Here is a 21,902-nt window from a genome sequence, read left to right as displayed (position 1 = left end):
AGCAGGACATCAGGAAAAATGTTCTTTGGGGTTGCTGCCCATGGATGAAGCCCTACAGTGTCCAGTTGAGCAAGGTGAACACACAGGGCCTCACCTAAAGCGTGGGGTTGGGGTTGGATGGAGGCCTGGGGAAGGAAGGGATTAACATTTGGGAAGACCCAAAATGCACAAGCCATCCCTTCCCCTGCTCATCTGAGGGCTAATTTATTCCATCTGCAGGGGGAACCTCAGCTTGTTTTTACAGTTTCTGTCATTGGAGGCTTACATGGCGTGCGCTAGAAAAAAGGACTTTTATACTATCTGACTCGGGCTGTTTATCTTTCCGATGCTCTTGGATTTTCCACTATTAGTCAAGCCCAGCTTGCCCCACCTGCCTCTCAACAGGGCCTGTCTGTGTGAGCAGAGAAGTGTCAGGGGAGGGGAGGATGTTGTTTATCCCCTGGGAAGGAGGGAAGGAGGGAGGCTGCAAGGTGCGGGGGCCCTGCGGTGTCACACATTCCCCCGGCACTCTCGTGACAGACAGCTGGAGATTTCCAGGCTGCTGCCTGCCACAAATGGTGAGGGCTTTTCTCTCCCCTCCACCCCCTTCTGTTTGTTGCACTTCAGAGGGGAAAGAAAGGAAACTTTTCTAGGTTTGAAAATAAACAAGGCCAGTCAACAGAGAGGGAGCAGGGAGAGCAAAGGAAGCAGTTCAAGAGCATTTGAACCCAAGAATTAAAACAAAGTGGAAAAAATTCAGGGGTCTGTCTCCTGTATCCAAGGCCAGCAGACAATAAGTGGAAGAAGTGCACTTCCAAAGAGCACCTCACATTCCCCTGGTAAGAAGCATCAATATTTACAAAACCTCACACTCTGTGAGTGTGTGAGCATGCAGAGTGAACAAAAGAAACCAAATAGCCCTGAACCAGGCTCTTCAGAGAGGAGCTTTCCACATGAGAGTGATCCCTCACAGAGGATGCACTGACTGTTTTCCTGACCCCTCAAGTATTAAAACACCAGCACCTCCCTTGAAGGAATGGATGGGAGGTGAAGTTTCTGAGACAGTTCTCTCTGAGTGCTCACTCAAGGTCATCTTCAATCCCAAACACAGCCTTGGGCTGAGCATCCTCAGGGAACGGGAATGAGCCCCATGCTCTCCACAGCACAGGAAAGCCAGGAGCCAGGTGAATCACTGGGTCAGTTGGACATTCCCATTCCTCTGGAGTGGCACCTGCCAACACCTTCATACCAGTTACTTTGTCCTCTCCTTGGATCATCCCTTGCTAGCAGAGACAACTAGAGCTGAATGCAATCCTGCTAACATTCCTGGAGCTGGAAGCAGAAGGAAGGACCCCAGGCCATAGTCCTGACTCCTTTTTCTCATTTTCCAAGTCCTCAGTTCCTACCACCCGGCCTGTCTGTAGCCTCAGGCTGCTGCTGTGTTGTGTGCCGTGCACTGGGAGAGAGGATGTCAGTAGAGAGAGAGACTGGGTTAGAAAACCAAGAAATTGGGAATTATTTGGATTGCTGGGCATTGTTTCTGCCTCCTGCAATTCAAACAGGCATACAGGTGCCACAGGGTGCTGCATGGGGCACCTGAAATGAGCAAATGTATAGAAAGCATAGAAAGCAAGCAAGGATGGGTGAAGGTGGTACATGAGGACGATCTGATGGAGTTAGTGTGCACAGACAGGTAGACTCAGAATGCCAACAAAGGATGGCATGGTGCATGGAAGCACCACATCCACCACATGCCAGGTGGTGTCTGGAGAATAAAACCCATCTGGCCACTGCCCCTGGGAGCCCTGTCCCTTCCTCGTGCTGCCCTGTGCTCCAGGCCCCCATGGTGACATCTGCTGCCCCCCGGGTGACATTGGCTCCCCTCGTGCTCCAGCTCCTGCAGCACAGCTGTGCAGCCAGGTGGGGTGACTGGGGTCCTGTCCCCAGCCCAGGAACATCACCCCGCCACATCTCCAGTGAGTGCCTGGGACTCCATCTGCTGTGGAGGGAGAGGGAGCCGGGCTGTGCTCCCACAGTAGGTGACAAAGAGCCAAGGGAGCAAATCAAGCTGTCATTTTCTCCTTGTGAAGGAAGACCCAGTGCCTCCGGTGCCGGCTTCCCTCCCTTGGTGGCACTAACACAATGATGTCAACCCTTTGTGGGCTGCAAGGGGATCAGGTTTCCCCTAGAGAGGCTGGTGGAGAGCTTTCCTCCACCTCAGATGGGTCAAGTGTCCCCCCAGGCTGGAGCCCAGGGACTGGCATCCCCTGCTCTCAGCTAACTCGCTCCTCAGGCGCTAAAGGAACAGGACAATTAACTGTGGGCTTTATGAGTGAGGGGATCAGCCACTGCTGCCAGGAAAGGGGACTCTCCTCCTATAGCTACAGATGGAATGGGATCTCCTGCCTTCCCAGGAGTGGAGCTGTGCACCACAGTAGGTCACGTCACTATTCCGTGACTCAGTTTCCCTTGCCACGAAATGAGCCTGAAACTCTCCAAAACAACAACAACAACAACAACAACAACAACAACAACAACAACAACACCCAACAAACAAACAAACAAAAAGCTACCAACCAACCAACCAAAAACCCCAAAAAACCCAAACCCAAAAAGCCCCCACTCACAAACAAACAAACAAAACCAAACAAAAAAACACTGAGAGGGGAAGGAAGGAAGAAAAGTGCAAAGCTTTCGTGATTATGGGAGTATTTAAGGAGCATTCCCACTAACCAGTTCTGGACATTTTTAATCCCAGGGCTTGCAGTCTGCATGGGAAGAGGGGCCATGGCCACGCTCAGCCCAGCGGAGCTGGGACATGCAGACCCTTTGAAGGCTCTCCCAGGCATGCACATGCCTGCACACTATTTAGCCTGTCCCTACTCAGCACTAAGGCAAGAACCCAAGTTCAGACAACCTAAGAAATGAGGTGTCTGCTCTCTTTCTCTGCAGTCAATGGGAAAGAGCTGTCAAGCTGTCTTTTGGAGATATTTCCCTTTTTTTCTCCCCACTGCCTGCACACTCAGTCTTGGCAGCTCTATCCATCGGTGTCTTCAGCAGCTCCATGTGCCACATGCAGTGAAGGGAAAATTGTGGGGACAGCACTGGCTGCTCTGAACACATCCCACAGCAGAACAGAGGCACAGAACATTTCAGGTGATTTTTTTTTTGGTTTTTTTTCCTTGCTGAAAATACTGATTTGGAAGACACTGCCAGCTTATACTGATTTCAGCAAACTGTTTCAGACCCAATAAAGCAACTCAACCCAAATGAATTCTGAAAAATACAACAATATTTAGACATTTTGTGAAATTAAATATCTGTTGTTGTTTATTGTTTGAGAGGACATTTAATTTCTAAGTCTTTGCTGTGTTTTTGGTTTTTTTTCTTTCGTTTTCACTAAACAAAAAGTTTACAAAATCTTCTTGGAAATTAAATGCTACGTTATGTTCAAACCAACATGTTTTTTCTTCCAATTTTTTGGTTCACCAAAAATCACAATAACAAAAGGGTCCCTTTGATTAGGGATTTTTTTTTTTTCAATTCAGGAGAACTTTGAGTGAACCGAAAAATCAAGTGATTTCCACAGCTCTGCTCTAAACAACCCTCAGAGAAGGGATAGTTCCTTCTTTCCATTTTGCTTCCATAACAGATGTTGCTTGAGCTGCTGCAGACAAATTATTTATTTTTCCTTGTCAGCTCTCCCTGTGTTTTCTCTGTCCCCATCCCCTCAAAGGTAAGCACCACAGATCAGTCCTGCCTTTATCTTCTTCCCATCCTGCCCTCATTTGTACTTTACTTGTGCCTGAAATTAAAGCAACAAAAAGTGTTTCCTTTGCGTCATTCAAGTGCTCTGAGGTGCACAAAGACTCGCCGTGTAAATGCAACCAGCTGCTCCCTGTGCTCATATGGCACAACAGCAGAGCTGTCACTGGCCATAAACAGAGACACGGCTTATTAATGATATATAACACATTGCCATGGGGACCTTCCCCCAAGGCATGCCAGCCCCATCTCTCCAGGATGTCCCCACTCCCACCAGAGGCAGCATTTCTCCTGGAGGTGCCCCAAGAGGTGTCACTCCCTGTGGGTGACATCCCATTATCTGCAGAGTTGGATAAAATGGATGTTTTACAGCTACCAATTTTTTAATTAAGGATTTTTTAAATCCCTTCCAGCATGTCTTCCCTCCTAACATGAGTTCTCCATCCCAAATCTCACTCTCTGGTCACAAAGCATTTGTGGAACTTGTATCTGCTCAGGACCTAAAGCTCTTGCAAGATCTTCACCATCAGGGGGGAAAAAAAGGGCTTATTTACTGCTGTGCTCTTGGAAACCATGATTTCTCCTCCATCCCTCACTCCCCTTGTCTCCCCCTTTACTACTCCATGTTTTCCCTGCTGCCTAATGAGCCCTCCAGAGACCTGCAGGTATAAAACTCGTTACAGCTCCCTCCACGTACCCGCATCAATAAGTGAAGGAGTGCAGAGAGAACAGGAGGGAAGCTGTCACTTTATTTCCCCATGAATTACAAACCACTTTAAAGTCTGGCACTCAGGAAAGGGCCAGTGAGAAATTGTCCCTCATACAGAGATAGGGGTTTTCTTTATGTTTCATGCCAGAAATCCGGCAAAGCCTTGGCTTAAGGCAGTTGCAGAACATCAGCGTCTGGAGCGAATGGGAAGGTGGGAAGGACATTATGAGCTTGTCATATTCTCTGGACTTAGGTTTCCCGCTCCTTTCCCAGATTTATTCTCTTCCTCTGCATGAAACAGTGAAGTTCAAAGTGGTGGAGAGTTCTGGAGCCACTTGCTACCCACAGCCAAGGCCAGATTTCAAAAATCCCAAACCCTAGGCGTACATTTAGGCATGTAGAGAAGCAAATAGACTGTCAAAGCTGCTCAAGACATGCTGGGGCTGTGTTGGCTGCTTGTTCTCCTTCTTAATGGAGTTCAGGTGTGTAAAACAGACTCCTGCAAAGCTAGGATCAAGTATGTAAAAGCCAGAGGTGCTTGCTCAAGCACCATCAGTAACTTGCACCCTAGTGACACCTGATGTGCCACCGTCTTCCACCACATGCTCAAGCATGTCCAGTTAGACTTCCACACCTGCAGAAATGCCATAAAGCCACAAACACCTGGTTTGTTTGCAGGAACTTGAGGGTTTCCAGGAAGAGCTAGGTGAGTGTGCCTCCCACTGACACCCAAGTGTGGGCATGACACCCAGCAGCTGTTTGTGTGTGTGTGTGTGCATGTGGTGTGCACGTCCCCATCAGGGCATGCTGCCACTGCTGTGTGCTGGAGGACACTCAGGACTGTGAGCAGCTAATGCTGGCTCTGCGTTTGCAGCAGGCAGGAGGGAGAAGTGGTGACCTCTGGAAGGGGCTGTGCTGAGCAGGCAGCTCTCGCATGCGGGTGGAGGGGCGGGGGGAGCACTCAGCCAGCTCCGCGGGGTCGGGAAATGAAAAACCCTCTGTATCAGCTGCTTTTGTCATCCAGAAGCGGCACAGAAAAATCCAGCCCGGCCACCCAAAGAATGCAAAATATGGAACAGGAGGAAGAAAATAAAGCCTGGCCAGTGCCCTTTCTCTGGCTGTCCATCACATCTTCCTGTTGGATTTCCAGATCCAACCCCACTGATGTAAGGCCTCTACCTTGAACTGACTTTCACTTGGTAAACACAGAGAGAAAGCAACTTGGAGAGAAAGCCACTTGCAGAGAAAGCCACTATGTTACAGGAACAGACACAAGAAAAGTCAGTAATTCTTTCCTAAAGGTCCAAATTCCCCATTTTCCACAGGTAACTCTGATCACTCACTGCTCACAAACATGCAACAAAGGATGTGGTTCGTGCAGTCGCCAGGCACTGACCTTCACTCTCTGAGGGTTCATCCAGTGCTGGATGTCTTGCACGGTCTCGTTCACGCGCAGGAGGATGGGCTCGTGACTGTGATCCAGACAGGAGGTGGTACACTCCGTGCCTGCTCAAAACACAAAGGGGATACAGCTAAAGGATAAAGCAGGCAGCTTCTGACCCTTCCAGCATCCTTCCAGCTGAAGGACAGGATTACGGCTCGTTTTTCCTAAATTGCAATTAGCAGTCAACCATAACTATCACATATCTCCCAGCCACACGTGAAGTGCTGAGTACAACCCTGTACTGAGCAGGAGAGCGTGGGGGTGGCAGGTTTTCCAGGGCCCTTTTGAACAGGCTGCAAATCTAAGTGTTTCTCTGGCTATTAACTCCAAGAAGGGGGTCAGGTTTTGCGCTTTCAGATCATCAAGACAATGTGAAGGTTTTTCCATTTCAACTGCTCTTTCAAGCAGTGGGGCTGATTAGGGAGAGGCTATTGAACTCATCTCACCTGTGACATGGCAGAAACCTATTGTTTGATGGATCAGATTTACAAACATCCAATAATAATCTTCCAAAGGGTGACCAAACCTAATGATATTGGAGACCAGCTATCACCCAAGTCCCACAGTCAATAAGAAGTACGCAGAAAGGTAATGATGGCTTTGTTCACACATAAACCCGCTTTTTCTCTGATTAACTGTCATGCCCAGTGGGAATCCTGTCCTTTCTTTATTAAAACATGCTGTGATACTCTGCAGCAATATCCCAGAGCCCTGTGGTGACACAACCATAAGCCCTTGTGTGTTGGACCATTACCATTTCCCCCCTGGAAAATCACTCTTGAATGGCACAGCTGCTGCAAACATGTCATTAGGATTTCTGCACTCCAATCAGTGCTGGGGGAGGAATTAATCTCTGCACTGGTTTGGAGAGCTGAACCTTTGGCTCAACACACGCCTCAGCCTGGAAGGGCAGATTAGGTGTCTGAGGAATTACTGAAGGTGTGTGGGATTCATAGTGACCATGACTGGTTGCTATTATTTTTCCCACCTGCTTCTGCCTTCTCACATTCTCCACTTGGAGGAGTTAGTGGGAGCAGCCAGACCTAGGCTGGAAAGATGGGGAGTGCTTGAGGTTTGTTTTGCCTTCCCAGGACACCTGGAAGTGTCTCCAAGGACCTACTGGATGAGGCGTATTGACACCACCCCCCGAGTGAATGACTGGCTCCTCTCCATGAGCGAGGTGGATGCTTTTTCAAAAGGACATTGATCAGGCTTTCAAAAATGCAAAGAAGAGAGGAAAACCCCAACATCTGATCCCAAAAGTTGGTGCTGGGTGAGCCTACAAAGTGTGTGGTATGTCTCCATCTGCTGAGAATGAGAGCCAGTGGCCACTGTGCCCTCTCTGAGCGCCAAATCCCTCTCCAGAGAGAGCCACACTCCTGTGGGGGGTCTGCCCCATGCATCCCTCACCTCCATGATGCTGTGTGGTCCCATCCTGGGGTCAGGCCCACCAGTCCCTGGGATTGGCACCTGCTGACAGTCACTGTGACAGGAGCCAGAGCTGGCAGGCACCCAGCACTGAGATGCTGCCCTCCAAAACCAGGAACTGGGGTTTCTCTCCTTGCAAAAACCCGTCTGGCCCTGGAGGTAACCTCGTCTCAAGGGTAAAACGCCTCTCCACATTAAGAGTCGCCGCAGCCGCTCGCTCTCCTGGGCTCCACCACGCTGGTGGAGAGGAGCGGGTCGGAATTGTTTTGATATATGATCTGTAATTGGCATCATTACAGAGCGGTGATCTCATCCAGGTCGTGTTCTCCTCCCCGGGGAGGGAACACAAGGAGGCTCGTAGTCCTGCGCATGGCTGCGATATAATGAGGGAGCCGCGCAAGGAGGAAATTTCTCCAAGTTCAAAGGGACAGGCGGAGGCAGGAGGGGGATGGCAGGGGCTGGGAGGGGGGCTGCAGGAAGGGGCCTCGCAAACCTGTGTGGGCTGCAGGCAGTGCAGCTCCTGTTGCAGCCCTTACAGCAGGGAGACCCCCAAAATGGGGGCTGAAAGTACAATATAGTGCGTACAGCTCAGAGTGTCTGTCCCTCCCTGTGCCTGGGTGACACAAAGCCAAGCTGAGCACAGGGGTCATCACCCCTCACACAGGGAACAGGTACCCCAGAAAGAAGGAGGAAAACAGACCCTTGAAAACAGCTCCTAAACAACTGTCATACCAAAGGGAATGCTAAACTGGTCTCATAATGTTTCTGGGGAGACCTGAATTATCCTAGAGCTGCATTCTTCTGTCAACTCCCTGCCTTTCAGCTTCTGGAGCACAGGTTTGTGCATGTGGCTGGAGGAGTGGGGCATTACAAAGTGTAAGAGCAAAACCAGGAACAATCCCTCTCTGGCACAGTCTGGCATGCTGCTGCCCCTGAAAACCCACTGGCCAAGAAGGCACACCATGAAACTGGAAGGCCTGCAAGGAGCCTGCAGTCAGAGTATGTTACATGATGCCTGGCCTCTCAGAGCTTCATGTTTCCTAAAAGCATTTCCCTGAAAAGCCTCCCGTAGCAGGCTCTCACTCGGACAAACAGGTTACTTGAAGGACTCCTTCCTCCCTCCCTGCCATCCCCATCCTCTCCCTGGTCTCCTGCTGCCTGCTCCCACCTCGGGGCAGGTGTGGGTGTCACCCACCTATGCCGTAGCCGCCGGCGCACTGCAGCTTCAGGTGGCTGTTGAGCTGGGTGGGCAGAGCACACTGTCCCTGCATCTCCCTGCACAGGTGGAAGGACCCGCTCCAGGTGCCATCCTTCCGGCAGTGGATCACGTTGCTCCCACGGCCCTGGGCATGAGGGAAGGAGATAATGAGGACTGACACAAAAAAATAGCAAAGGAGAGGCGGAGAGGTGAGGAGTGAGCAGAGCTAAGCTGGGAGAATGGAAATGGAGCTGGAAATGCCCCTGGTTGGGGCTGCCAGACCTAGGAGGGACAAGAAGGAGTTTTCTTCCAAAAAATAAAGAAAAGGAAGCCTACAGTGCTGACACACACACACACACACAGAGAAACACACACATCTCTTCTCTTCTGTGCAATTCAAGGTCTTTACAAACCCCTTGCAAGGTCTGCACCTTAGAACTGCCCCACTCCTGCTGCAATAAAGGAGCCTTCACCCCGTTTGCCTTCCTCCTTGTTACAGAGAGGTTGGTGTCGAATGCAGACAGTCTTTTTCCTCTTTGCATTTTCTAACCAGTTACATCATCTCTGTTGAAAAAGAAAGAATCCCCAATGGCCATCTGAAGGAGGAAGAGAGAGTGGGACATGAGCTTAGCAGGGCAGAACGTGCTCTTTAGAGCTTGGCTGCCTTGAGTGACAGCAGGCGAAGGGGCTGAGACAGACACGCACAGAGGCAGGTGGGAAGGACGAAAAAATCCTCTGGTGAGGGAATGGGCAAGGAATAGAATATGACATTTCTCTTATAGAAGAGATTCTTCGTATGATACTGAAGAATGAATACCAAAGTCCGAGGGGAAATATCATGCCCTTTAAAGAAAACAAAGGAGTGCACAGGCAATCTTTTGTCAGATCTATCCACGCGGCGGTGGGGATTTCTGTGCAAATGAGCTGTTCTGTGGGATCTGCGAGCCCAACTGCCACGGGGCAATGTGGGACATTCAACAGGATGATGTCTAGTGTGGTTGGACTCCAAAACTCCTGTGGGGGCCTTACTGGGTGGGAGAATCATGCAGGATCTCTGCTTCTCCTCACTCAGTTTTTATGCCAGACACATTGACTGCAATCCACCCACCCTGCTCTTGGACACTGTGCTAGATATCTTTGGAGATTCTTTAATGTGCTGTCCATGCTGGGATCCCTGCAGGACTGCTGAACTTTTTGGAGGAGCTCTGCCCCACAACTCACACCCATTGTTGCACAGGGACCTGCACAAGCCCCTGGTATTGGCATGGAAGAAGGCTCAGCCTTCAGTGGTTGTCTTCTCCTCAATATCCTAATGCTTCCCTTTTTTTTGCTTTGTTAATGAACACAGTGTTTAGTGAGATGCAAAGTGGTATTAGCAGCAGACTACGGTGTGGGACCTGCTTCCCCTTCTCTAGACATCTGGCCATTGCCAGAAGTAATAAGGAAATCATATGAAAGGAATAATGGAGCAGATGGACTCAGGGTGAGATCCTGATTGGTGATTCTCACCTAAGGGCCAGTTTGGCAGAGATTGATTAATTTAGATCTGACTGTTGATAAGATTTGTGTACAATATGCAGAAATGGAAGACCCTTGCTCTGGTGCCAGGGGAGGTACCTTCTTAAATGACCATTACATTCCTGGTGATTAAGAGATGCTGTATGCGCAGCCAAGTAATTGTTTTCCAGCATGGTGACAATGTCAGGAATAAATTGCTAAACTATAATTGAGCACAATTTGCTGTTTTAGCAAGTGTGGTGCACTTCCCATGCAATTTCCATGCCAGGGTTCAAATGTGATTCTCAAAGATGAGCCACGAAACCTGATTTATGTTCCTGGAGCTGGCTGTGCTTGAGGGTACTCTTGTATAGTTTCAGCAACATACTCAGAGATCCCAGGATATCCATTGCTATAGTAACATCCTGTCCATCATTCCCTGACCTGCAAAATCTCTTGTGAAAACCCCTGCTGGGTTTCTTGCTTGGATGCAACGTGTATTATCACCTTATATAGCTGAGAGAGACTTAGTGGGGTTTAATCCTTAAATAATTAACACCTCTCAAGTGGTTCTGGCTCGTGCCAGGAGCTCTTGCTCTTCTTCTGTAGCCTATTTTCTGAGATATCTGAAAATACTTTTCACTGTAAATACCTTTCTCAAGATTTTATCTGCTCCTTTGCCCAAGGTGCTTTCGCAGCTGAGCAGTCACTCCGCTCCCTCCCAGTGAATAGACAGAGTTGTATCTCTCCCTTTCCAGAGCTTACCTCATTACTGCTGTAACCCTGACTCCACTGCTTGCTCCCCTTCATGTTCACCTCGTTTAAAAGCAAACACAAGCCCATTCCACCAGCTGCCATTGCCCTGGATGTCCCAGTTTCCCCACACTGGCAGTGCTGGAGCACAGCACGGGCCATGCTACCCCTCTGAGCAAGTGGTGGATGCACAAAGCCACAGCTGCTGTGTCCCAGAGCTCCCATCCCCTCTGCGCCCATGCCTGCAACTTCTCATTTCACACTGCTCAAAACCTCACTCCAAGTCTTAAACAAGGAAAACTTTCCCAGGTGCCCTGATGTGAAACGCTGGGGCTCTGTCTGCTGCCACCATGTAGAAGGCAGGCCAGAGGACAGGGAACAGGGGCTTCTAACATGTGGAGCAGGTACCAGAGGTATCTTTCACATAGCTGCTCCTAGAGCAGGGTTGGTACCTTTTTAAAGGTTCTCAGGTTCTGATCTGATGATCTGATGATCTGAATTCTGATGATATAAAACAGCCCTTGTCAAAGCACACTCTGCTCCAGGCAGTGCCTGCAGTTGCTGCAGCTTCCACATCCCCACTTTCTTGTCCCAAGCAGAGGGAGCAGCAGCAGCGCTTCTGGGAGAAGTTACTTATCTCACAAACTATAATTACCTCTGGTGAGGAAAACTAGGCATTTCAAATAAGATTGTAGAGGCCAGACCTTCTCATATCAGGGAACACAGCTCCCAGGAAGCCAAAGGCAACATGCTGATTTGTGCCAGATGGGGATCTGACCTCTGATGCCAAATGACACCTTCACAGCCAGAAAAACATGGAAGTTTAGAGAGAATTCACCAGAATAGTTGTAAACCCTATGGTGCTAAATTATCACATGACGCACAGACATAAAATGGTAAGAACTGGAGAGAAAAGCGAGGTAAAACAGAATTAATACATGGGATAAGTGTAGATAACTCACATTCTACTTACTTTGATTTGTTGTTCCTGATTTTCTAGCCAGATAAAGCCACTGTTGCAGATTTTTCTGCCATTTACTGTCTAGAAACAGTAAGTCAGCCACTTCTAATCCTCTACAGGTAATAGTTAATACTGTTACTACTGTCACAAAAATAATATTTTCAGGCTCTCCCTCAACTTTAAATATGATTTTCCCTTCTGCATTTCCCTGGTTTTGGAGGAGCTAAATATCCCTGGGCCTCTCCAAGACAGGGAAGATGTGAAAAAGCCAGACTTGTGTGGGCTGAGGTGGTTTGGGTAAGGCAGACTCACCGACTGGCTGTCATCATCCTCGCACTTGATTCGGCACTCGCTGTTGAACTGGAAGCCGTTGGAGCACTGGTAGAGCCCGTGGAACTTGGAAGGTGGAGGGTCACAGGTGACAGGCACGCAGGCGCCTGGCAGCCACGTGCCATCTTGTGTGCACTGGATCTTAAAGGCTCGCCTTTTTGTGCAGAAAAAAGCAACATTTAGTGAGTGGCTGACTCAGCTGGGAGCCTCTAAAGCCTCCGAGTTCTGCTAGCAGGTTGCAGGAGATGGGTGTGCTCGAGCTTTTAACACTCGGGGAACAAGTTGTGAATCTGCGTCATAAGGTCTCTGAGCAAAAATAACAATTATTTGAAAAACCAACACTGAGCTGCCCAGCCTAAACTCCTCTTTTGGCCTTGGACACATCTCCCAAGAACTCAGCTTCCCAGGCCTGTGGGCTGTGGTTGGTTTGAAGTGGGTTTGTGCAGAGTCAGAAGTATACAACAGCACTAACCCTTTTCTGCAGGGTTTCAAAGGGGACTCCCCAGGCTGCATATCAAAGGGGTATTTCTAAGGTAAAGTCTGTTTTTTGAGCACTGGTCAGGATTTTTAAAGAAGCCTAAGTGAGCTGGCTGCCTAAACTGACACTGCACAGCTATCTGCATGAAGGAATTGCTCCATGCTATTCCCTACGGCACACGGAGCCTGCGACAAACAACCCCTTCCCAAAATCATTGTAACTCATGGCTTTCTGAACCAGGCTGATGGCATAGCTTTAGTCTTTCACGTACTTTCTTGATTTTCTGGAGGATCCAGGGACGTGGTAACCTGGTTTGCATTTGTACTTGCAGAACGAGCCCACTTTGTGCTTGTCTTCTCGGCAGCGCGAGGTCTGGAGATCCGCGTTGGGGACGATGGAGGGTGCTCGACACATCAGCTCACACAGGGCCTCAGGAAAGGACCACAGCCCATCCTCCATGCAGGTCAAGTTGCTGTTGTTTCCTGAGAAGAACAGTGAGCAAAGTTAACGACGTTCAGCAGGACTATATTCTTTTGCAATGTTGTTACACCCATAAGATATCAAAAGCCCCCTCAGCCGATTTGACAAATTCAGCTGCACTGAACATTCATATGTCCTGTGTGTTCTCTCGCTCTAGATGATGTCATTAAATCATTTAGGACTCTGCTTTCAGGTGACAGGCAGGCAGTGCTTATTTCAGGAAATGCTATAGCATAGGGGAAGCCACACGGGCTTTGTCATCTTTTGTATTTCTCTTCCTTATTTTGTTCCTCTCTGAAAGGAAGCTTGTTTCATGCACCAACCCCCTCCTCTCCAAAGCCATGGCTTTAACAGAGGGTTTGGTGCCATCACATTCTTCACTCTGCTTCTGTGTTATATCTTTTCCCTGAATCTGTCCCTTTTATTTCAATTTGGAACCTTTTGGAGCAGCATCTGTTAGTATTAGAGTCACTACTCCAACACAATGAGGAGCCATTCTCAGCTGGGGACTCTCAGTCCTTGGGGACTACTGTGATAAATATGATTCATAATACTCATTAGAGACTCATTTTCCTCAGGAAGCTTTCTTGGCCAACACCTCAAAGGTAAAAGGTACAATAGATCTATTTGCCTCTGCTATGACCTACTTGACTTCAGAAGGTTAAGCTAAAAGTAGCCCAGTCTCAGTGTATTTTACATTCTTTGTTATTTTATACCATATGTTGAAAAGGAATAAGCTTTTCCTAAGAAACAAAGCACAGCTATGAGCCACTAACCCTTCAAAAATCCCTAATATTCCATTGAAATCCCTGAGCATTGCTGCAGGAACTCTTCTCAACCCACAAGGCATATTTTCAACAGTGAGCCAACTTCGGAGTTATCCAAAATAATACCGACAAACTGCTAACCCCAGAGCAATGCCATCTCTCTGCAAGGGGAGGAAGAGAGCTGGGGCATGAGGCTGGAATTCAAAGAAGAAGAAAACAAAAGGCTCTGGAGGGCTCAGGAAGGTATGTGGAGGAGCCCTCCTGCCCTGGCCTCAAAGATAAGAGAAGCCACATTAAATCAGCCCCGGATTTCTCTCTCCCCTCCCCAACTGCAGATGATTGCAGAGGCATTTTGTGCAGAAGGGCGCTCTTTTCTGGAGCACCAGCATGTTCCTCTGCTCTGACTCATGCAGCAGCTCCCAGCCCAGCCGTGGTGATATCATACTTGCCACTGCAAAGCGATAAGCTGTGACATTACCAACAGTGGCTGTCATGACGTCAGTGATTGAATTAGGCATGAGTCATTCCAACGCTGTTCTCCAGAAGCTTAGTGGCAACATTTATTAGTCATCAGTGATGGCTCTACACCAAACGGAGCCTTTACCTCACAGCTCAGTGTTTCTGGACAAAAGTGAAGTGATGCTACACACCAGAGCTGCAGCCCCTGATCTGGGGTTGGTTGTCATCCCTCCAGCTAACCCCTGCCTGAGTCATCAGCTCTTGTTGGTCATGATGACTATAATTATTTTCACCGCCCGCTCAAAAATATTTAAAGCACCTAAAATGAAATAACACCTTTTGTTGAAGATAGCCCTGTGAGTGTATAAACAGAAAGAGGGAGGTTTTTGCTAAAAAGTAGTTTTAATTTTCTCTTAACTGTCCTTTGAGTAGCCATTCCTTTAACTGTGTGTTGTCTGTTTTTGGTTATCTCCCATCAGAATTAAAAATAATTAAGCAATTTGGTTATATATGAAGAAATCAACATAGCCTTTCCCTGTAATGAAGAATACTTCCCATGTCTTCTTTTCTGGGGTTTGCAATGAATCCCAGCAGAGAAGGAGATACCATGGGTACAAAAAAAATAATTATACAGTGTTTGTACCTGAGTTGACAACAGCAGTTAAGTTTATTTACAAGATGGACAAGTTCCTTCAAATTAACAATTTTCTTGTTTCCTGAGGACCAGATCAAAAAGGGAAATGTGCCAGTGAGCAGAAGAGTTGATGGTGATGAGAAGAGGATGGGGATGTTAGCAGAAAAGCAGGAGGGAAGAAGATCGAGGAAGAGAGGACAGAGGGTGTCAAGCTGTGTAATTTCTAGGGGAAAAAATAAGAGAAAAAAGGAAAATGTAATGAGTGCCAAACAAGAAGAGGACAAGAAAATCAGAGTAGAACAAAATGAGTGTGGAAAAAAAAGGAGAAGGGTGATGTTGAATTAGAAAAAACAGTGATGGTGGTCTGTATCATTTGGACATGGGGCTTTTCAGTCTTCTCTTGGCTTTCCAAATACATGGAGGAGGCATAGAAGGGAGACAGACAGTGGAAATACACAAAGCATAGGAAAGAAGATGAGAGAGTTCAATCTGATTTATCCCCATGACTTTTCCATGTTTTGGTTGTATGGAAACAATATTCCCTGTCATTACTGCCTGGCCAGCCATGATCAAGGAAAGGTCAAAGCAAGGTAATAGAGAGATGCAAAGGAACTTAACTTCTAATATAAATAAACCCTCCATAGAGTCCCATAATTCTTCCTACTTAAAATATCATGAATAACTCTAAACCAACAGCAAGAGCAACATGTATTCCTGAGAGCAGTCTGTGTTAGCTGAGCCTCAGGTCACTGCACAGACATCCCCCAATACCTTTCAGAAGAGCAGGAGGCCGGCACGTGAAGGAGCATTTCTTGCCAAAGGTGGTCCCCTCGCTGCAGTTGAAGGTGGCTGGGTAGACATGGTACTGGTCTGGGACACCACAGTCCACGGGCTCACATGTCACCTGCTTGTTCCACTTCCCATCCATGCACGTCATGGTGACGCTGGAATCCGTCTGGAAAAAGACACACGGCTACAGCCACCACAGCCAGCAAGGGAGAGATCAAAACCATTTCAAGCCTAACAGCCATAATTTTGGCTCACAAGTTAAGCACAGCCATGTCTGGTCCCTACCATCATCATTTAGACAGCAGCTACCAAACCCACCAAGGCTCATAAGGAACAGTCAGAGAAAGGATTTTCTGTCACCTCTGGGGTGGGACACCAAAGCACTTCCATAGAAAGAGTGCAGCTCTACAAATAATCCAAACTCTTGTCTGGCCTCCTGAGACAAGGAGGGAACCTGCTGCTCTGCCCTGCCATCAGAAAGGAGCACAAGCCTGAGCTGTTTGGAGCTGACAGCTGTCCCCCATCCCTGTCACCTCTGCGGTGACAAAGCCACTCCAAGGGGATCCCCCTGTGCTTCCGAGTAGTCAAACTTGTTTTTGGGTTTGAAGTAAAAGCCAAGCTGACATGAAGCCATTTGGGACTCTCATCTGAGGCTCTCCCGAGAGATGCCAGTCACCCTTGGATGGGGATCTCAGGGGAAGTGCCTGGGGCCACATCAGCATTGTGTGCAGACACTGACAGCTGCTGCTGTGGCTTCTCTGGCAGAGTGCCCCAAGGCTCCACACAGAACCAGGGCCCTGCTGTCCTGACACCATGGACACGAATGCCTGAGGGACAGACCTCTCTCAGGAGGAATTTACCATGAGTGTCCAGAGTGTCCTGCCCATAACTGGCACCTGGAACTTGAGAGGATGTACACAGAGTCAGTGCCTGCGCTCTGACTTCCCCAAAGTCACTCTACAATCACAGCTACACAGAAACTAAACTTCTGTGGATCTGAAGAATAACCCAAACTGCGCAGCACACTGGAATCCTGCAGTGCTAGGGGCAAAGAAGAAAAATAGGGGGAAAGTAAAGAAGCCACCCATCTAAAGCTAAGATGAATTTACTGAGTGACTGAAGGACAAACAGATGTCGGCAGAGAGAACTGAGTAAACAACATATCCACTTTCTAATTAAAAATGGAAAATTATTAAAAGCTAGAAGAATCTAACTCTTCCCTTCACACCAGAATAAAGAGAGGGACAGAGGTTAAGAAATGTGAGAAACCCAAACATGAGAAGGGGAAGATGCTGGCGAGGAATCTGACCAAGCCATACAGCAGCACTCCTCTGCCTCCAGGGAATATTTTATTCAGGGCTGGTATGCTCACAGGAGATTTGCACCGCCGGCCATTGATCTGGGTTTATAAAAGGAAAGGGAATTTTTCTAGCACACATCAAAGGGACCTGGATTCCCTTTTTGCAAAAACACCCTAATGGTTTCAACAGAAGTTCAGACCTGTCTCCCTTTGATATATGGTTGCATTCAGAATGGAAAAAGCAGTCCCTGAGCTGGGAAACTGGACACTTCCCAAGTGGGCACAAAACCCCTTTTCTAGACCGTGGAGTTTATTTAAACAGGGAGCACTGCTGATGGAAAAAAATGTCTTTTCTACAAACTCCGAGTGGCACATTCTGGGATACTCACAGCCATCAGGTGAAGTGATACTGTGTTTTCACATTCTCAATAATTTCACTCCCCAGTGGCTGTTAATTCTCCTTTGTTGCTTATCAGAATATCTGTACCATTAAAAAGTGTAGATAAACTGTAGGCAGTTGATGTCCTGAAGATTCCAGGGTGTTGCAGGGTGATGGCCACAGGAGAAGGGATAATACAGAATATTCCCACATCTTGCAAACCATCAGCATTCCAGCTGCTCCAGCATCCAGCAAAGCCATCCATCCATTTCCCTTTAACAGATGCTATTATCAAATAACACAGCAGCAACGTGGCTGCTGGAACTTAAAACATAAACCCAAGCTATTGATGTCAATAAACTCAAGCTAATGATGTCAGGGGCTATCCAAATATTATGGAAAAGACAAAGGTCTTGCATAGTTTCATGTTGGATACTGGATCCATAATGAGCAGAGAGAAGCTGTATCAAGAAGAGATTCAGCTCCAGGAATTAAGTTATTGGTGTTGCTGTGATCTAGTTTAGGAATAAATTAGTGCTCCGACTAGAACTGCTGAAACACAGTGTGGTGCACGAGGAAGTTTCTCTAACGACAGGGTTGCACATCAGATATACCTCTGTGGAGCACCAAAGAAACAGAAACCAGAATATAACACAAAAATTCAAACAGAAGCAATATCTGTGCATGACAGTCACACCTTACAAAAGGATTGTCTTGCCCAAGCTACCACGTGTGAAAGTATTTCAGCTGCAGCCTGTGGCCTTTGTTAGCAGAGAGCAGCAGAGCCTGCTGGATGTGCCACAGACCGGGGATCCCCTCTCTTTGGGAAGGATCCCTCTCCACAGCCCCACTCTCACTGTCCTTTGTCTGTGCCCCTGTTCTAGACCTTGATATCAAAATGTTAATAATTAGTGCCTACACGTTTTCATCGCTGGGTTTTGCCCTGTGGTACTTTCCCCACAAAGCCCCTAACCTAATCTGTGAGAGTCCCCTCAGACCCCCATGGATTTTCCTCTCCTGGCACACTGGGAAGGCCATTCCCCAGCAGAGAAGCTGTGCCCTTGGAGGTAAGACCCTGGCCACTCAGCTTTTCCCAGTAATTTGTTCCATGTCTGGCATGATGGAAGCTGAGGTTTTCAAGGTCAGACATAATAATGGCACGTTTTAGAGCATGTCTATCATGTCATCACTTGAAGCACATGCAATTCTGCAGCAGGACACAGCAGAGAGCATTCCCTGCAATGGAGACAAAGACCAGTGGCTCTGATTGGAAGCACAGAGGACAAGCCTACCACAGAAATTATTGCTGATGGCACCCACCAGCTTTTGACTTTCAGCATCACACCTGAGGGTGGGATACCTGCAGCGCCCAGGGACAGCACCCCTGGCTGCTGAGCAGGATCCTGTCCCTGCCCAGCTCCATGCCACACCCTGGAGGTATTTCTGATAGACTCAGCCCTTTGGCTCTGGTGCTGGGTCTTAGTGGCAGCATCTGCCTGTGCAGCTCTCCCACCCGGAGCTGAGCAGGCACGTGCCTGTTTCGCCTGTCTGATCTGACAAGGTCACCCAGCTCACAGCAGCCCACATGAAGCACTTGGCTTTCTCATCTGGTTTATTAGCTGTCACTTTGGGCACTTTGTGCTGCTTTGACTGGCATCACAGCAACTGCTTCCCTTCATGTCCTGCCTTCCAAAAGAGGCTTGAGCAAGGAGGGAGGGTGGGCAAGGAGGAAAGAGGGGGGAGACAAAAGGGGCCTCCAAAGATGCAGTGAAGAGGATGCAAACTTAAACAAATCTGGTGCCAGAAAGATTTGTTTCTCGGGACTTTTAACAGCCTGGGAGAATCCATGTCTCCTTCCTGCTGCCCAAGATCCCAGCCAGCCCCTTCTTCAAGCGATGCTTCACGTGTGAAGTTTCCTCTCCTTAAAAATGAACAGCTGTGCCCTCCCCTCTAAGTATTCTTCCACTTCTGCCCACTACTGTGCCTCTAATTGAACCCACATGAGCCGTGCTTTCTTTTCCTGGCATGATTGATGATGCCTTTGCACAACATTAGGGAGCTGCTGGGTTTTAAATAACACCTCTTGACCAGAGCAGCAGTGGTGGTAGCTTCAAGGAGAGATGACAACAAGTCACTGAATGAGCAGGGCTTTCAGTGAAGGACAAGGGGGAGGGAAGCACTGAAAGACAAAGGGGGAAAAGAGGAAGAAGACTAGAAAGAGCGATGGAGTTGTCAAGGGAGGGGGTGGGAAGAAATCAGGGAGGGAGAATGAAAACATCCCCAAGATCTTCTTTGTGAGAAAGATACATGAAGGATTTTGCTCCATCACTATGCAAACCCCTTTGTTGTTGTTGTTGTTGAAGTCCCTAAATGAGGATGAGGGAGAGCCCAAGAGTCTGTAAACAGCTCAGCTTTCTTTTTCTTTTCAAGCAGCAAAGAGTTTCTGCTGCATAGAGTGCTGACGAATTTTAGGGTTTGGTGATTTTACAGGGTTTTAACAGAATTTGGGAATGGGAGTTTCTCAGAGAAGGAATGAATGAATTTTTTGCCCTAAAACTGATTAAAATGGTGGCTTCAGAAGACACAGAGTCTAGAAAGCGCAGAAACTGTTAAGAAAATTTTTCAAAGATCCTTCAGATGTAAAAGATTGATTTGAAATGTGACTTGTGCCCCTACATCACCGAGGTGCTTTTGAAAATGTCACTTTTTGTCGCTATCTTTGCCCTTTTTTTCTGTCTTTCAATGAAAAAGGAAGACAAATATGGTTTAGATGCCAAACAAAGGTGTTTCCACTGGTCTGTGGATCACCTTCACCAGCATGCCATGGTCGTGGGCCACTGATGGTCAGTCTGCTCTTTGAGACATGGCACTTCAGCCCAGCCTCCTTCTTACCCAAGAGTGTGAAACATCAACATGTGCAAAGCTGCTTCCTTCCTCCTTTTCCTCAGGCAGCCCCACACACTGACAGTTAAATGAGAAAAAGTGTGTCTCTATACCCTCCAATTAGTCAAACAAGTTAAATAACCGATTAAATGACAAAAATGAAACAAGGAACAGCTTCGTGCAAGCCATGACAGGCAGTCCCTCTGGCCATTGACAACCACCCATGTGCCCTTTCTCACCCCCAAATGCTTGTGACTGGAAGAGGAACTGAAGCTGGGAAGCAAATAGGGAAGAAGCACAATGCCTTTTGATATGAGAAATCCAGACCATGGATTCTGGACTTCCTCAGATAATTCATTTCTTGCCTACATGTTCCACAAGTTCTGTTTTGAAGCACCCGACACCAAGAAATAAAACAAGATGATAGTGAAAGAATCTGTCTGTTCCTTTCCAGAGGATCTCTGAAGCACACTGACAAAACGTTAAAAGCACGTGTTTAATGTGCTTCGCTGGTCATGGGTATCTTTAAGATGCTCCACTCCTTCCCTGATTTGAACAGTGAATGCACAGCACTGAGCAAAACAAAGCCACTGGCCTCAGGGGGTTTTATTGGTGGAAAAGACAACGAAGTGCAATAGCAGAGCAGGGTGAGAGGAAGCGTGTTGTAATAGACAGTGAATCACATTAGTGAGGGGTGCTAAAATCCTCTGCTCCTGTCATATGAGTCTGATCAAGGCTCTGAAACCAAACTTCTCCCAGCAAAACCATGCCCAGCTGGCTGAGCCTCCCCAAAAGGTAATGCTTGCATTTCAATAACACAGGGCTGGTGAAGCACGCTCAGGCTGTTTTATTTGGTTTGTGATCCCTGTGTGCTTCATGTACCCCATGTACAGATCCCTTCCAACAATTTCCTGGTCCAGCCACTCAGGCTCGTTTTGAGAACTGGTTTTCTGTTCTGTGAAAATGCTCAGCTGGAGCTGGGGTTCTGGTGCTGATGCCAATTAGGATGGAAGAGGCCCCAAGCTCGTGGGGTCCTGTATTTGTTTTGTAATTGAGTTGAAAGGCTTGACTCATTCCCCTCCACTCTGTCTCCCCCCTCTGTGAGCTTATGAAGAACACAGTATTTCACAAGTACAGACAGGCTGCTGAGTGTGGCTGCCCCAGCTCCTGGCCCAGATGTGAGGCTGCCCCAGATGTGAGTGCTGCCCCCACAACCAGGAAGAGAAGGTGCTGATGGGGGAAACCCCCCACCATGTCTCACTCAGAGGATGTGGCAATGTTAGAGATGAAGGCACAAAGTGGGGTGTCAGCCCTGCATCCCCCTGTCCCCAGCATCCTGCTCCCAGGGCCATGCTGCACATGCACCTTATCCACCTCCCCCAGCACAAAGCACTTGCTTTTTTTTTTGATGTTTAAACAAATTGCTAGTTTTCCTCAATATCTCCCTCACCGCACGAAGATGTACTGCTTTTATAGGAATGGATTATTGAGGATGGGGAGCATTTCCTGCCCTGCTGAGGGAGGTTTTTGGTGATTTGTCTGGAAGCAAAAAGGTTTGGGTGTTTCTTCTGTGCCCTCCATGCTGTACATGTCAGGGTGTGGTTGGGAGCAGATGGACTGAAATACTGCAAAGGAGTTAATAGGTTGTTAGCCTCAAGCTGAGGACTAA

At 48.0% G+C, this 21,902-nt stretch overlaps 1 protein-coding gene across 2 annotated transcripts in view; it reads right to left on the bottom strand.

Annotated features, from left to right (window-relative positions):
- PAPPA (pappalysin 1) overlaps positions 1 to 21,902 on the bottom strand; it is a 178,281-nt gene that overhangs the window by 19,605 nt on the left and 136,774 nt on the right. For both annotated transcript variants that reach the window (XM_031059238.1, XM_005423806.2), the window contains exons 15-19: positions 15,654 to 15,837; positions 12,814 to 13,024; positions 12,047 to 12,218; positions 8,521 to 8,668; positions 5,850 to 5,959 (exon numbers count right to left, since the gene is read on the bottom strand). In XM_031059238.1, the coding sequence (XP_030915098.1) occupies positions 5,850 to 5,959; positions 8,521 to 8,668; positions 12,047 to 12,218; positions 12,814 to 13,024; positions 15,654 to 15,837 (825 nt within the window). The remainder of the gene's footprint in view (positions 1 to 5,849; positions 5,960 to 8,520; positions 8,669 to 12,046; positions 12,219 to 12,813; positions 13,025 to 15,653; positions 15,838 to 21,902) is intronic.

Source organism: Geospiza fortis, unplaced genomic scaffold, assembly GCF_000277835.1.
Source record: "Geospiza fortis unplaced genomic scaffold, GeoFor_1.0 scaffold85, whole genome shotgun sequence".
NCBI classification, from domain to species: Eukaryota; Metazoa; Chordata; class Aves; order Passeriformes; family Thraupidae; genus Geospiza; species Geospiza fortis.
The sequence above is the reverse complement of the archived record's forward strand: the minus strand, read 5'-3'. Positions and strand labels throughout refer to the sequence as shown.